The sequence below is a fragment of the Oryzias latipes genome, chromosome 18 (genome assembly GCF_002234675.1).
Source record: "Oryzias latipes chromosome 18, ASM223467v1".
NCBI lineage: Eukaryota > Metazoa > Chordata > Actinopteri > Beloniformes > Adrianichthyidae > Oryzias > Oryzias latipes.
In genome coordinates, this window is record NC_019876.2 from 12,576,661 (window position 1) to 12,592,186 (window position 15,526).

The 15,526-nt window shown below is 40.7% G+C and overlaps 1 protein-coding gene and 1 non-coding gene across 4 annotated transcripts; one reads left to right on the forward strand and one right to left on the reverse strand.

Moving 5' to 3' along the window:
* The first annotated feature begins 2,320 nt into the window (after nucleotides 1-2,320).
* Nucleotides 2,321-15,162, forward strand: LOC101170794 (prospero homeobox protein 1). Of its 3 annotated transcripts, none has more exons than XM_023965928.1 (7): nucleotides 2,322-2,577; nucleotides 4,001-4,112; nucleotides 5,445-7,186; nucleotides 7,274-7,381; nucleotides 10,341-10,453; nucleotides 10,535-10,640; nucleotides 13,107-15,162. In XM_023965928.1, the coding sequence occupies exons 3-7, from the start codon at nucleotides 5,447-5,449 to the stop codon at nucleotides 13,278-13,280; spliced, it is 2,241 nt and encodes a 746-aa protein (XP_023821696.1). In that variant the 5' UTR covers nucleotides 2,322-2,577; nucleotides 4,001-4,112; nucleotides 5,445-5,446; the 3' UTR covers nucleotides 13,281-15,162. The 3 variants fall into 3 exon arrangements, with proteins under 3 accessions (XP_023821697.1, XP_023821696.1, XP_023821698.1); XM_023965930.1 differs by having other exon boundaries at nucleotides 2,324-2,577; nucleotides 5,445-7,081; nucleotides 7,280-7,381; XM_023965929.1 differs by lacking the exon at nucleotides 4,001-4,112 and having other exon boundaries at nucleotides 2,321-2,577.
* On the reverse strand, nucleotides 10,102-10,175 carry trnai-aau. The gene has a single exon. It is a non-coding gene; the product is annotated as a tRNA-Ile (tRNA).
* Nucleotides 15,163-15,526: the final 364 nt, after the last annotated feature.

Below are 15,526 nucleotides of genomic sequence, written 5' to 3' on the forward strand. Positions count from 1 at the left end.
CTGCTGTAAGTAGATCAATGAGCACACACTTTATGCCATTTATTGATCCTTTTATATCTGTCTGTCCTGTTATAATCTCTTTTCCTCCCTATTCCTCCTGCACGTTCTCTCCTGTTTCTAATTCTCACTGTGAGATACCCTATTTGTGCTGCTGCTGCTGCTGCTGAAGTATGTGTGTCTGTTTGACGCTGGTGTTAGTCTGAGTGGTTAACATATTATGAGCCCTCAGAGGGATGATTTTCGGGCATTCACACACACAAAGCCACACATTTTCAGGCTTTTTAGTGCACTTTTTTTCGTGCAATTTGTGCTTTTTAGTATTCTCCTGCGATCAGTTGCCATCTCCAGCTATCCCTGTGCACATAAACACACCTTTGTTCCTCAATCTCCTTCCTGGAATAATAAAACCCAGGTAATATCTTTTGTTATTTATTATTGCAGATGGAGCCATCGTTTCATGACCTCGCCGCCTCTCGCCCTCCTGCCGCTGCGTATGTTTCTATTTATCCAGACCTCTCTCGCTTCCCTCTTTTTTTCCCCTACCCTCTCTTCCTCTCTGCATATTTATTTAGACGTGCGTTTCTCCCCACTTTCACTCCATCTGTGCCCGCGTATCCAGCTTTTTTGTTTCCAGTCTTGTTTCCATAACAACTGCGACCTTTTGCTCGGTGCATAACCATTTTTAATCAGAAGTGGAGAGAAGCACAAGCGCGAGAGGGTGGGGGGCAGACTGTAAAGGGCATTACTCAGATGTTGCACTTGATTGCTTTGAAAGACAAGCGAAGGAATAAATGAAGAGAAATCTGCAACAGGTACCGGTACTGAACTTTAGGAACGACTTCAAGTCGTATCAAGAGGGGACTAAGCCTAAATTAGGAAAAAAGCACAGTTGCATGTCAGAGAAATTTACAACTACAATGCATTTTGGTTTCATGCCTCCTTTATCCAATGGGAGCAAGCTAATCAATAACTACAACGCCTTATCACTATTCTATCAATGGACTATTTATCATTCTGCAATAAAAGAAATGAACTATATTTGACGTAAACTTGATCAAATGTGTTTAAATCATAGGGAAAAAGAAATAGAATCCAACAATAATGACTGAAGTAATCCCTGTGGTATTTTAGATGACCCCACCCTTACATTGACGTGTTCTCCCTACCATGACAAAGGTGGATAAAGGTGGAAAGAGGATTTCATCTTGTATATGGACACAAGTGAAGATCACAAATCATTGAAGAAAAAAGGTTCAGAGCACTGTCTAGTGGGTCTAGATGACCCAACTCCCAACAGTAAAGTGCCTAGGATAGCACAAGGGTTAGAAACATCTTAAGAGGAAACTGGCCATTGCCCTAAAACTTCTATTTCAGAAGATCTAACAGCTCTCATGGAGGGGTGATGACTATTGGACTTCCTCGATTTATATTCCTACGATCCATTCAGATCGATCTGTTTGGTTGAATCAAGCTATCCCATTGTAAAATTGTTTCAAAATAAAATAAATCATTTTTATCAATATTGGAAAATACCATTTGGATTGAGACACGGTAGATTTATTTGACCATAACGTAAAAGCGACCAAGTGCATCAGAGCAGAAAACACACGTGTGGCATCAGCAAAAACGGATCTGTCCATCATTCCAGTCCAATGTGTGGAAACACTTTGAATTTAGCAAAGTCATGTGACCATACAGTGTGGTAGAATATTCTAATACTTTGTGTTATTTTGATGTGGGAAAACAACAGTGGTCAGAACTTTATGAGACTAAAATGTTTACTTGTTTTTTTGTACACATATTTAATTTACACTTTCAAGAAATCTGGAAAACTTCACCTGCACTGTTCAGTACCAGGTGTTGATCTGAGCCCCACTGGTTCAAGTTTTGGCAAAAGATATCCTGGATCGACTTTGTCAGTGAATCACATCATTCAAAATGATCTGATAAGGACTATGACTCATGTCGTCAACCACAAATTATGATTTGAATCAAATCGTTGTTAAAATGAATCGTTACACCCTTGTTCTTTTTACCATCATTTGACCAGGTTAAGCGAATTTTCAATAAAGCTATTTTTATGTTAAATTGAATTCACCTTAATGTTTTTTCTGTTTTAAAGTATGTATTTGACCATTGAGGGGGTTTCTTTCATTAACAGAGGCTTACCTACATTTGTCCATATCTGCATAACAGAAGTTTGCTACATTTTTTTTAGGGGGTTCTACCTCTAAATTAAAAATATTTAGTTAGTACAGAGTGAAATGATGTGAGTCCAGTCCAAGTTTGTGTGCGCTGTTTGGGGGTCATGCCAACATGGGAGGGAACGGGCAGCTCTCGAGCCCGCTCGCCCGCCCACCCGCGCGCCACTCCACTCCGGCAGCGGCGCGTGAGGCTGATGCCAGCCAAACTGACGAGGGAGGACAAACCTGCGCGAGGCAAGAGAGAGAGAGGAGGCGTTTCACGACACGAGCCGCGAGCTCCTTTCTGAAATTTTCCGCCAGGCCGGTCCCGGAAACCTTCGGAGACAACCAGGACTCGGAAATCTTCGGGAATCTCCGCCGTGTGTGCCCGAGAGTGAGTTCAATTTACAACTTACAGCTCCGCCAGGACACCGTCCACATCAAACGAGTCGCGAGGGTTAGGCGCGTGGCTCAGTTTTATACGTGTTCTTGTTTTTTTTTTAGATGCGACATTAGTCCAAACCGATGCTAATTAAGTCTAGGGCGGGCGCGCGCGAGCTGTTGAACCGGCAGATGTTTCCACTTTAGGCCTCAAAAAATAGACATTATTGGGGAGAATGTGTAATTATATTTTTATGTGATTTTATAAATATTTTTGAATTTGTTTCAATGACTTTTAAGCAAAATATTTGTATTAAAATGTATTATGCCAGATATATAATCCTTTTAAAGTCTTCCACTTAGAGATGTGTGTTTGTCTGTAATTTTCCAAATATTACTAATGACATATCTTATTTCAGTCAGCCCAGTTGGTGTGTCTGCACCTTTTTTTTCACTTTTCCATTTGAAGGCTCCAGCAGTCCAAGAGCATCCCTCTAAAGCCTAATCTAGTGGTTAATAGCTTTCATTTTCATTGCTCAGTGCTCATATTTTATGCAGCTTTCCGCTGGCTTTGAAAAGCTAATCTGTCCCTGATATAAGCGCATTGGTTGGCTTGCCATCTGGGCTGTATTATAGTTGAGAGGACAAGGCATTTGAATAATTGATATTTAGCTATTTATAGGAGGATTATTCTCTCTATTCCTATTGCAGTAGGGAAACCATGTTTTATCTATCTATCTATCTATCTATCTATCTATCTATCTATCTATCTATCTATCTATCTATCTATCTATCTATCTATCTATCTATCTATCTATCTATCTATCTATCTCACGGACACACACATAGATGCCGTTCACTCCACAAAAACCATTGACCATTGTTAGCCTTCTCTCAATCCTCTTCCCCCCTCTTTGTGTATAGGTACGTGCACGGCGGCGTGCGTGTTCTTCTGACGGTAAACACTCTGATCAAACAGTGCTTAACAAGCTGCCTGAACTGATAACAGAGGATGAAGGGGGGGAGGAAGGAAAAAGGGGGCAGCGTATGGGAGATAATGTTAGAAAGAATAGAAAAAAACAGAGATGGGCATGTGGTCGAGGGAGCTGCACTCCTGAGGCTTTAATAATCATTTCAAATGACAGAACTTGGTGATTTTTGTGCACACTTTTTGTGCAACTCGTTTTGTGCGGTTGAAAAAAAAACTGCCCATTTAGGAAGCACGCAGGAAATCAAAATGAATGCCGATATGTGGCCAGATGTGAGGGTAGACTGACCCCCTCTCTCCAGCTGTCATCCTGCAGTGACACCCCCTTTTTCTCTCATGTGTTGTCTTAGATTCAAGCTCCAGCGTCCCAAACCCAAATGTCTTTGAAATCTGCCAAAACTCTGAGCAGGATCTGGACGGATTTTTAACACTTTTTTTCCCTGCGCAGCTCTGCAGCTCTCCTATCAGAGTGGAAGTGGCTGTGTCCTGTGATTGACCGGTGACCTGGTTTGTTATCCAGGCAAGCAGAAATCGTGCTGCAGTCACAACATTATCGAGAGGTCAGTTCACTAATATGACAGTAGGGACCCATATTTCTGGGGTACAAACTTTTGAATCGAGGTTTGAGATTTATTTATCGCACAACTTATATACGTAAAAAAAAAAGAACACTAAAGTTAGATTCACACGGCCCTCTGCATCACCCGTTCAAGCCGCCACTTTCAATGAAAAGTCTATGTGTGTGAATGCCAATCATGACCAATCAGAGGGTCAGATTTGTTAGTGACATATGGATGGCGTCCCTTTTAATTCACGGAAGTGCCAACCGCTTGAAAATTGATCACGGAAGAGAAATTAATAATTGCAATTTGAGCCCAGCGGGGATTATGTGGCACAGAGTCTTTCATTTATCGGAATAGAGCTTTGAAGAAAAAAGCCTGGAGCAAGATTCATTTTGACATTTGGCACTAAGCCTCTTCCAACTGTAGGTGGCAGACATGCCCTACAAAGGAAAAAGGGGAATCACCTCCCTTCTTGTCCTGTGTGAACACTGTGGGCTAAAGCGGTGTTCCTGAACACTAGTCACATGCCTGGTAGCATAGGGTATTTTATATATAAAAAAAACATCGCTTGGCACTGCCACTTCCACCACAACGGCTTTCCTCTGTTCTTTATCCACCACTACAATGTATGTGTGTGTGTGTGTGTGTGTGTATATATTTATATATTTATATATATATATATATATATATATTTATATATATATATATATATATATATATATATATATATATATATATATATATATATATATATATATATATATATATATATATATATATATATATATATATATATATAAAATATTGCGTTTCTGGGGATTTTCTTATTCAAGTCATTGTTAATCAGAAAAGGATTTTTATTTGGAAAAATGCTTGTAGCAGTGATGTAGAGCCTAGAATTGGCAAAACACAAGCTCCCTGCTCCGCTTAATTCCGATATATCCGCTTGTTAATTACTAGATCTATGTACGTCTTTGTTTCCTCGTCTGAAGTGGCATTTCGATCAGAACTGTACAGCTGGATAGCTCCAGAATTTCTCACCATTTAATGTTGCACCGTTAATGTTAGCTTGGGGGCGTGAGGAAGCTACCAGGAGAGATTGTAAAATGAGAGCTCTCAGAAACTGGGAGGGGAAATTCTACTGTTACTATGTCCTAGAAAAGGACAGATTTAACTAAATGTGGCTAAAACGGCTTAATCATGGGACCAATGGGAATGGCTTTACAATAGATCAAAAGATAGCCAGAATATTCCTTTTCATGCATTAATCGTGTTTGAGATTATGGTTAAGTGTGTTTTTAATAGATTTTTTTTCCCTTCGCTTTGCAGAAATGAATTCCCCCTCAGATCTTTTTGATGACTCGTCCCAGCCAGTTCGAGCTTTTGCTCCCGCTCTCGCCTCGGCAGATCATGGAGTTCATCCTCAACCCGGCGTCGGTCGCTCCACTCATGCTTTTCGACCTCCTGGCTTCCCTCTTATTCACCACCTCCTTCAGCCAGGAGGCCCTAGAAGAATCCTCTCTGTAAACCGACAGCAGGAAGAAGATGGAGTCACAGTCAGACGAGTTGATGAGGACATAGATGGAGGGGAGGAAAGGCCGGTGGAGGGAGGAAAAGACAACTTGTTGCAGGTTAAGAAGAGGCACGGGGCCGACTGGAGCGAAGACGCTCTGAAAATGAAGAGGATGAAGCTGAGAGACGGGGAGGTGGAGGAGAGGGATAAGAGGCGTGAAGGAGGACGTGATGGAAAGAGGAGAGAGAAAGAGGAGCTGAAGGAACAGCTGGAAGAGGCGAAAGAAAGACTGCAGCTCCTGCAGGAGAGAGTGTGGAAGGCCTTTGGAGAAAAGCACAGAGAAGAAGAGGAGGAGAAGAAAGCAAAGCAGAGAAACGACAACAGCCGAGAGGGCGATGGAGGAGAAGGAGACGAGGAGATGACAGAGGAGGACGAGGAGGATATTACAGGAGGGATGTATGATGAAGAGGACATTGATGGTGGACAGATGGAAAAGGAGACCTTCTCCCTTTTAGCTGCCTCCACGTTTGAGGACTTCCACAAGCGGAAAGAAGACAGAGAACTGAGGATGGAGAGAGGGAGAGCAAGCAGGTTGGAGGGTGAAATGGAGGGGTCGGGGATGTGGATGGACTGCAGGGAACTGCTGAGAGGAGACTGGAATGGTGGGATGGAAGATGAGGGAGAGGAAGGAGGTCAGAAGTTTGCTCAGGCACTGAAGCTGGAGCTGGGGAGCGCCGTGGCGCGCGTCATCGATCGAGTTCTGCGCCTTTACACAGAGATGACGGATCACGCTCTTTCCTCTCCTCCTGCCAGCATCTCCTTTCACCAACCGGATTCTGGACTTGATGGCAGCAATGACGGGGGGGCGTGGGTGGGGCTTTTAACCAGAGGGAGGCAGGAGGAAGTGCCAGGCGGGAAGGGCGATGCAACGGCAGGACATGACGGAGAGAAGCAGCTTCAGAAGTTGAGCCTTCCTCCCGGACCGCCCCTGCGCTCCGAGCCAGATCAATCGATGCCCTTGGCCGTTCACAGGTCACCTGACACACGAAAGCCACACCCTCTTCTCGGACCGCCGCTCTCGACTCACCTCCACCCGCCTCAACCAAACCTGTCCTTGCATCACCCGCCGTTACCCCGTCCCTCTGCTCTCCCTCCGCTTATCCCCTCGGTACCCCAACCCAAGGACCCTTCCTCCTCCTTCCACACGCCTTCATCCTCCTCCTCTTCTTCCTCCTCTTTCCCTGCCCCTCCACCTCCTCCACCCCCGCCTCTCCCCCTCCCTTTGCTCCACTACTCCATGCAGCAGCTCTTTTCCCGCTCGCTCCCCCACCCTCAGCTGCACCACCTCCCTCCGTCACGTAAGGACTATTTGAGCCCCGACTCCTTCCTGGAGTTCTCCTCTCCCCCGGCCTTCCCCCCACTCTCATTGCTCAGCCACTTGGACCCCTTGCTGGTGCGTCACGGAGGTCGAGAGAGGGAAAGGGGGGTGAGGGGGGATGGAGGTGTGAGAGGGGGAGGAGTAGTGGACGGAGGAGAGCTCTATTTGACCGGCGGGGGGATATCCTTTTATCGGCATGCAGAGTGAGGTGTACGTTTTTGTGTTTTAAAGGGACGTGTGTGTTTCCTTAACGGAGCTCATGTGTACTCCCAGGAGGGTTTGTCTCCCTGTCATCTGAAGAAGGCCAAGCTCATGTTCTTCTACACACGCTACCCGAGCTCCAACACACTCAAGACCTACTTCCCAGACGTGAAGGTGCGTTTGTTCATGCCTAACCGTGTTCACGCCAAAGCTACGGTCAAGTAACCACAACGGAGTATCAGGGCCACCAAGAAAGAAAGAAATTCAATTAATACACAAGAATAAAGTTGTAAAAGTATAACAAAAATGTCAAAAATGTATGAGAATAAAGTTGTAAAATTATTGGGGGAAAAAGCGGATATTTTACAAGAATAACATTTTAAAATTTGAGAAACATTGTAATTTTATGAGAATAAACTTGTAAAATAATAAGAAAAATGAGAACAGAAGAGTTTTTTGGTGTGCACCAAAACCTACCGCATGAGGGCCTGGTGAACCGCCTGGCGGACCGCCTGGCAAGCGGTAATAATAATAATAATACAAATAATATGCAAAATGCGGTAGATGTAAAATAAGCTCAAAAACAAAAAAATTTCTTACAACAAAATAAGCCAATTTTTCATGAGCAATAATTTACTTGTACAGGAATTAAATCTGTGCCATTGGCATCATTAGCACCATGCTCTAACTAAGTGACCCTTGTGCTATCTTAGATGACCCCACCCTTACTTTGACGTGTTATTCTCACCATGACAAAGGTGGATAAAGGTGGAAAGATTTCATGTTATCCATGGACACCAGTGAAGATCACAAATCATTGAAGAAAAAAGGTTCAACGCACTGTTTAGTGGGTCTAGATGACCCAACTCCCAATGTCAAAAAGCCTAGGATAGCACAAGGGTTACGCGGTCACATGACATACATGAAGTACCAACCATGACAAAAATAAACAAGAATAGTAGTGAATAAAAGGAGAAATTTAAAACAAATGTTTTCTAGATTCTGATAAGATTCCATCTTTCTTTCATGTCTTTTAATTTAGCATCAATTTTAAGTTACATTTCAAACGTAATTATTTTAAATGAATTTCAGGTTTTCAATCATTTCAAATACTGGTAACTACAAATAAGCAAACAAAATTATTTTACTATACAAATTTAATAATGCCTCGGGGGATCAAATTAGTCTCGGAGGGTGTTGAATGATATTCTCAGACGTAGAAAAAAAACTACAGTGTTCCCTGATGTCTTAGAGCAAAGTCAATCAAATAACCTCAGTTTATCTGATATTTTTTACAATTATTTCTGGTAAGTTGGGAAAAGTCTCTCTCAAAAATTTGTCCACCAGGTGATGCCAATTACAAATTCTACCGTCAGGGTAATTATCCAAATTCCCTTTTTCCTAAAACCCACCTGTAAAACAGATGTGGTAAATATCATAAACGAGCCAAGATCGTTTTTCACAGTTGGTGCTGATAACATAAGTAGCAATATCGTTAAACCCATAGTAAATGAAATCGCAGAACCTCTGCCATTAATCTTTCATTGATACATTTCAAAGTCCCTAAAATGACCAAGATAGCTCAAATAATACCCATATTTAACTCTAGGTACAAAATCGATGTTCAAAACTACAGACTTATATCAATACTGCCAACTCTATCTAAAGTATTTGAGTGAGTTGTGTATTCAAGATTGACAGACTATTTGGTAAAATACCAATTCATTAGTGCCTCAACAATATGGCTTTAGGAAAAACAGCACCATGTGTATGGCCATCTTAGATCTTGTGGAAAAAATTATCACAGCCTTTGAAAGAGGTGAATATGGTATTGGTGTTTTTTTGGATCTATCAAAGGCATTTGATACTATTGATCATGAAATATTACTCAGCAAATTAATGCATTATGGTATCAGGGGACTAGCACTTCAATGGTTCAGGAGTTATATATGTGGAAGAGAGCAATATGCTAACATTGTATAGATCCCTGTTTAAGCCTCACCTGAACTATTTTAATATCTTATGGAATAACACATATTCTACCTACACTGCAAAACTTCAGACTACACAAAAGAAAGCCATAAGAGCAATAACCTGGTCCATCCCAAATCCCCCAACAGATCCTCTCTTCAACAGATACAGCCTACTTAAGATACCGGATACATGTCATAATGCATGTGCAATATACAGTGTTGTTAACAAATTTAATGGTCATTTGTGTGACCTCATACCACCAGGACACCAGGGGAAAGCATATGCTAAGGGAAAAATAGGAAGCTACAGTGTACCAGCTTTTCAGTCTGCACTAGAGGCCCACAAACTTTGATTAATTAAGAGAATAATGTTAAACAGTCTGCTACAATAAATATTTTTAAAAGGAGACTGAAATTGCAATTGTTGTCAACTTATTGTATATAATGTTGCTGCGGCTGAAACCACTTACTGCCGTTCCCTGTTTGTGACGTATATATGGATATGCATCTGAGTTTACGTTGTATAAGTTTATAAACGTATATACTAACACTTTCCACTAATATTACCAAAATCTTATATTATCATTTTATTTATTTATTATGCTTTACGTTTGACCCCTAATAATAAGCATCTGTTTCCGGGGTGTCCATTTTTTCCACCTTTGTATTTTGAGGTGATTTGTTGTTTGTGACTCATTGTTGAAAACTAAACTAAACTAAACTGAAAACTTAAGAAACAATGGAAACAGACGCATTATGATCTTGAAAAACAGAGTTGCAACTGATAAGAAAGGAAAAGCCACCAACTAAATGCATAGAATTAAAAAAATAGAAAATACTATAAATACATATTTATTAATAAATTTCTCACGAGAAATACATTCAAAGATTAGATTATAAATAAACATAAAATTAAAAATGTGGCCCGTACGGGGATCGAACCCGCGACCTTGGCGTTATTAGCACCACGCTCTAACCAACTGAGCTAACCGGCCGATTGATGCGAAATGGGGAGCGCACGTGTTTTAAACACGAGCAGTGAATGTTGCGATTTGTGCGATCACTTTTACCCCTGTGTGCTGTTTTAAAGATGGTCAACCCAAACACATTTAATTTTTGCTGTCCTCACCTGCTCGTGTGCTCTCCCGGTGTCTGTCTAGTTTAACCGCTGCGTCACATCCCAGATGATCAAGTGGTTCAGCAACTTCAGGGAGTTCTTCTACATCCAGATGGAGCGTTTCGCTCGCCAGGCGGTCCGCGAGGCCCTCACGCGGTGGGTTTTGGCGCACAAATAAAAAGCTGCTTCTCTGTGGGGGGACTGTTACAATAATCTTGAACTGACTCTGAAATACAGGGAAGGTGCATCGCGTTTGGGGAGAGACAGTCAGCTGCGAGTGGGCCGAGAGACTGAGCTGTACCGCATACTGAACATGCACTACAACAAAAGTAACGTCTACCAGGTGAGAAGCAGCACAATACACAGATTAAGAGAAAACACTGGAGGAAAAGATACGCTTATTATTTACTAAATGAAGACATTAAACTTGCTGCACTATAGTTTATCAACATAATATAAACACCACATATTTTCTAGTTAAATGACTGTATTAATTTTCCAGGAACAAAATAATGCATAAGAAAAAAGTCACTCCAGAGTATCAGTTTCTCACTTGCGGGAGAAAAGTGTAACCTTCTGGACAAATCTACCAGGATCGGTGTAATACTGCGTTCACGCCAAATGCCATTCACACGTCATATTTAAATAAAAACTATAAACATCTTAAGAGGAGATTTTATGAGGAGAACAATCCATGTTTGTGTTGGACTTCTTATTCTGTGCTGCTTTCAGTAACAAATACTGATAAACACACCTACAGTGCCCCCTAGTGGTCGTTAGTTGGAAACAACCGCTATAGGGCAACCGATTGTTAGTGGGAAAATACCAGTGAGGTGAGGCAAGTGAGGCACAGCCTCACCTGACATAATCGTGATAAAATAGAAAAAGGTAAATTAAGTAAATATTATTTTCCACTGATCTGTGTTAAATATACATTTTCAGTCAACTCAACATGTTTTCCACAGTTTTTGAGGTTAAAATAGCTGAATTTGAGTGTTGCGCGATCACAGACGGAGCGGAAACTCCGGGTGAGGCTCTGAGGCGCTGTGCCTCGTGTCTGATGGCAGCGCTCAATGTTAACAGAGACGTGCGCTAAAAACACTGCTATAGGCCTGCAGAAAAGGCGTTAGGTGAGGCAAGCCTCACCAGCAGGGGACAGACGTGAGCGGACAGCTGCTTTGTAGCTAAACTGGTACCGTAGACTGAGGACGTCTTTCACCATTGAGAGAGAAACTTCTATAAATTAAAGGAAGACTTTCCAACAGATCATAGAGCTTTTTGTGGAGAAGGATCAGAGCATGGACTCAACAAGTAAGGCCAAACATAATTTTCAATTTTTGTTTTTTTTAAATAACATGGGAGTAAGTTAAAAAAAAATGCAAGTAAAATTATTTATTTTATTTTTATGATCATTTTCACAGACAACATTTGATAACTGATTAAAGCACCAGAATTTGAGTTGGAAAAATGCCAGAAATAGTTACTGAAGGTCAAATGTGTGCTGAACACATCTTTATACTTTAATTTGTTTACAGTACATATGAATAATTTATACACAAAGAGTGTTCTATCCATGTCTGTAACAGAAATATCCTCTGTAGGACAAATACTTTCTTGTGTGTATTTTAAAAGCTGTCAGCTAGTGTTGGATGAATGGTGAAATATTTAGTTCTTTCATTGTAAAACTTGACTCCAGAGGATTCAGTGCCTCACCAGCCATCGACCTCACCGCACGTCACTGGAAAATACCGAATATACGAGTTTATTTATGTCTGAAAAAATCACAGACAAGTTCAAGAGGTTTGTTTTTCCAGGAAATGATTTTAATTGCGTGGCTTAAAGGGAGGCTACACCAAATGATTAATACTTAACCCAGATTTAGCACCAGTTCATAGCTTACTAATGCTATAATATGAAGCACTTCACTAGTAGAATTTCGGAGGACTAGCAAACTAAAGTCTCTGGACTTGGGCCCTTCTTGAATTAAACAGGGGCGCTGCCATATTGGATAACTAGTGCTGCCATCTATGGGATAAAGCTAAACTCATGCAAGAGAGGCCCAACTCCAGGATTTGGGCCCCTCTTGTACTTAATGCATTTTAAATGTCAAGCATAGTCAATACATTACAACAGACTTGGGACTTTTTTGCACATAATCAGACAGCTTTTCCCTTGAAGACCATAGAACATATAATATCTCTATTTTGAAAAATTGTGGACTTGGGCCCCTTTTGAACTCACCGATTCAATTGTTGTGAATCAGGAGCGGTTGAAAAAAGTACTTTTTGACAAAGATGTGATGTACAAAAATCCTAAAAGACCACTGGAAACGCTTTTAGAATAGATACAAACATGATAGGGGTGGGTCTTTAAGTCATGAAAATCTCGAAAATGACGCAGAGTTTTTTTGTGTAAACTTGTATTTGCATTTGCTGATATTTCCCATCTGTGTTAAGAGCTGCACCTGTGTCACATCCTGTCTTTATGGTGGATAAGGGGCTCATGGGTGAAGGTCTGTGCGGGTTTTCTGCTCTGACAGCTGGAAAAAATACCAGAGTAAAACCTGGGAGCACATCAAAGGCACTCTTCATTCCCCAAAGGACCTTTGCACACAAAAGAGTTCAAAACTTTTGCCAGTGCACTGAATTTTAATTGTTCCATTGCTTTTGATGGAGAGAAAAAATATTCTCGGTTTAACCCATTCCTAAAAAAGATATAGAAAGAATCAAAACGTGCAGAGAATGCAATTTATGGTGATAAATAAGGTAAATAATCTTCTGTGCTCTGTTGTTCGGTTTGTTTTTATTAGGTTCCTGAGCGGTTTCTGGAGGTGTCTGAAGTGGCCCTGAGAGAATTCTACTCAGCTATTTGGACTGGGAGGGACAGCGACCCCTGCTGGAAGAAGGGAATCTACAAAATCATTTGTAAACTGGATAGTCCACTTCCTGAAGCTTTCAGGATGCCTGGTTGTCCAGTGGGCTGAGGGCTAAACTGCATTCATTCCATATACACAACTAAAAATGCATGCTAAATTATAAATATTGTATGAGGTAGCCTTGTTTTACAACTCAGTTAAAGGGGCAGAAAGGGGTATTCATGGAGCAAATTTCCTTGACATTGTGTAGACGGAGGCTGACATTCTGAAACTGGACACACTAAGCAGTCTGATAGGAGTCTTGTGACCGCACTTATCGAAGACGTGCCCATGCCACTAAAAAAGAAAAGCTGGAATTTCGTTTTTAAAACATTCCTGAGCAGCCATTGGACTTGTGAAATGGCGGGTTTGATAAAACTGTCCCGAATGGAGAACCCGGTCAATACGTTTTACTGCTAATCATGAGCATTTTTTTTAGATGTGATGTGGAATTTTGTAGATGTTGCTTTCTCCCCCAAATGATGTATATCTAGACGAAAAATGTTCGACATATTCCCAAGTATTCAGTTTAACTATTGTACTTCAAAAAGTGATGTTTGAATCCCCCTGTGGTTCTAAAAAAGAAATTACATTTTTACCAAAACATAGCCGTAAAACTGCTGTGTGACGTTCAACAATCTGCCAGAGGTGTCCATCAAATGTTAGACCCTGATTTGCTGCTGCAAGGTGAATCTCATTGCTGCTGTGGTGTGGGCTTGTTTTTCTGCAGCACAACACTTTTGTTTTCATTCAAAATGTGGAGCGTGAATCAAAGCACAGAAGGTTTTTGTGCCTGTATATTTCACTCTTCAGGACTCTTCTTTTTCCTTTTTCATGTGAATAAATGATGAATTCGTGTAACTTCGAGCAGAAAACACCATGCTGAAAAGGACTGATTTGGTGTTTACCTTTATGAACTCCTATGGTTGACATATTCATTCAAAGACCCACTCTGATGAAAATGGTGTTTTTTAACACGTTTTTGTGACATTTTTCTGACGATAGAGGACATATTTTAAGAAAATTAAGCTTCAAATTGTTTTTCTGACTATGTCTTTTTCAAATCGTGAATCAGGTTGGGAAAAAAAATGCAGCTTGAAAAGGAGCGCCTTATTTACGTAGAAAATACGCACAAAAGTGATGGGGAAGGGGGATGGGGTTGTTCCACCACAACAGTCCCACATTTCAGAGGTGAAGTTCTAATAAACTCCTGCCGCTCTGCAGAAACTATGTCCTAGAAAAGGACATGGGTTATTTGATTTTCCCTTAAAAATAAAAAAAACTTCATAAGTCATAATTCAGAAACACTATGAAAATAGATCACAAGATGATAGGAGGGAATCTTTACAGATGATGTGTTGTTTTTATGTGACTTCTTTGGATAGAAACCTTCACGAGTGTATATCATATTTCCTGAGGGTTTTTAGTAAATTGCTCTATATCATGATTCTTATCTAATGCAAAGTTGTGAAAGAATTTGTGACGTGAATTCATGTGCATGTTTCTAAGCTTTGGCTGATGTTTTCTCCTTTGCATCTTTATTTTACAGCCTACCTATTGCTTTGTTTGTTAGTAGATTTGCTCCTTGTTCAATCTTTACTGAATGTTTGAATTTAGCAGCCTATTAAAGTGTTAGCAGACTTGTGTCATGACATCTGAAAATTGCAGGTTCAATAATTACAAGCTGTTTTTAATGAAGGGGACTCACACTCATGCAGCCAATAATGGAGACGCTCTGCCTTTAGCTTTGTTCCAAGTAGCAGCCAGTAACAGTTTATTGGCTCTGTGAGCTGAAAACAGCTAATTCTGCCACAGTGGATGTGGTTGAATAAAAAAAAAAAAATGCATGCATGCTCTGCATTCCTTTAAAGCGACTGCCTGAACAGGGAGCACTCTGTTTACTTTGGCATTTCTCATGAAATAAAGCAGCACATTCAGATAAATACAAATAGAATTTTGATTTCACTACTATTTTTCTCCTCATAGTCTTTAAAACCAAACCATATTTCTTGAGATTCTTTGGAATCTGGAATTTTCTCCTTTTAGAATATACCAGCTACCTAAAGAACTGAGAGTCACCATGTTTTCATGTTTTCCAGGCAGCTCACTACATGAAACTGAGAGAAACTGAGATTAAGCTGCTTTTTCTTAAACTAAATTAAATATTGTGCTAAAGCTGCAATGTAGTTTTGCATAGTAAAATTGGATTACAGATTGCAATAAACATTGGAAAACTACAAGAACATATGTAAAAATATATACTAAAATATACAATAGGAGTACTGACACAAGAGAAATCGGAACACTTTTTTTGT

What these genes read in the sequence shown, in the direction of transcription:
- LOC101170794 (XM_023965929.1), top strand. Translation starts at nt 5,447, where the DNA reads ATGAATTCCCCCTCAGATCTTTTTGATGACTCGTCCCAGCCAGTTCGA. An exon ending in CCTACTTCCCAGACGTGAAG is followed by an intron (nt 7,382 to 10,340) that starts GTGCGTTTGTTC and finishes GTGTCTGTCTAG; the next exon opens with TTTAACCGCTGCGTCACATC. An exon ending in GTCCGCGAGGCCCTCACGCG is followed by an intron (nt 10,454 to 10,534) that starts GTGGGTTTTGGC and finishes TCTGAAATACAG; the next exon opens with GGAAGGTGCATCGCGTTTGG.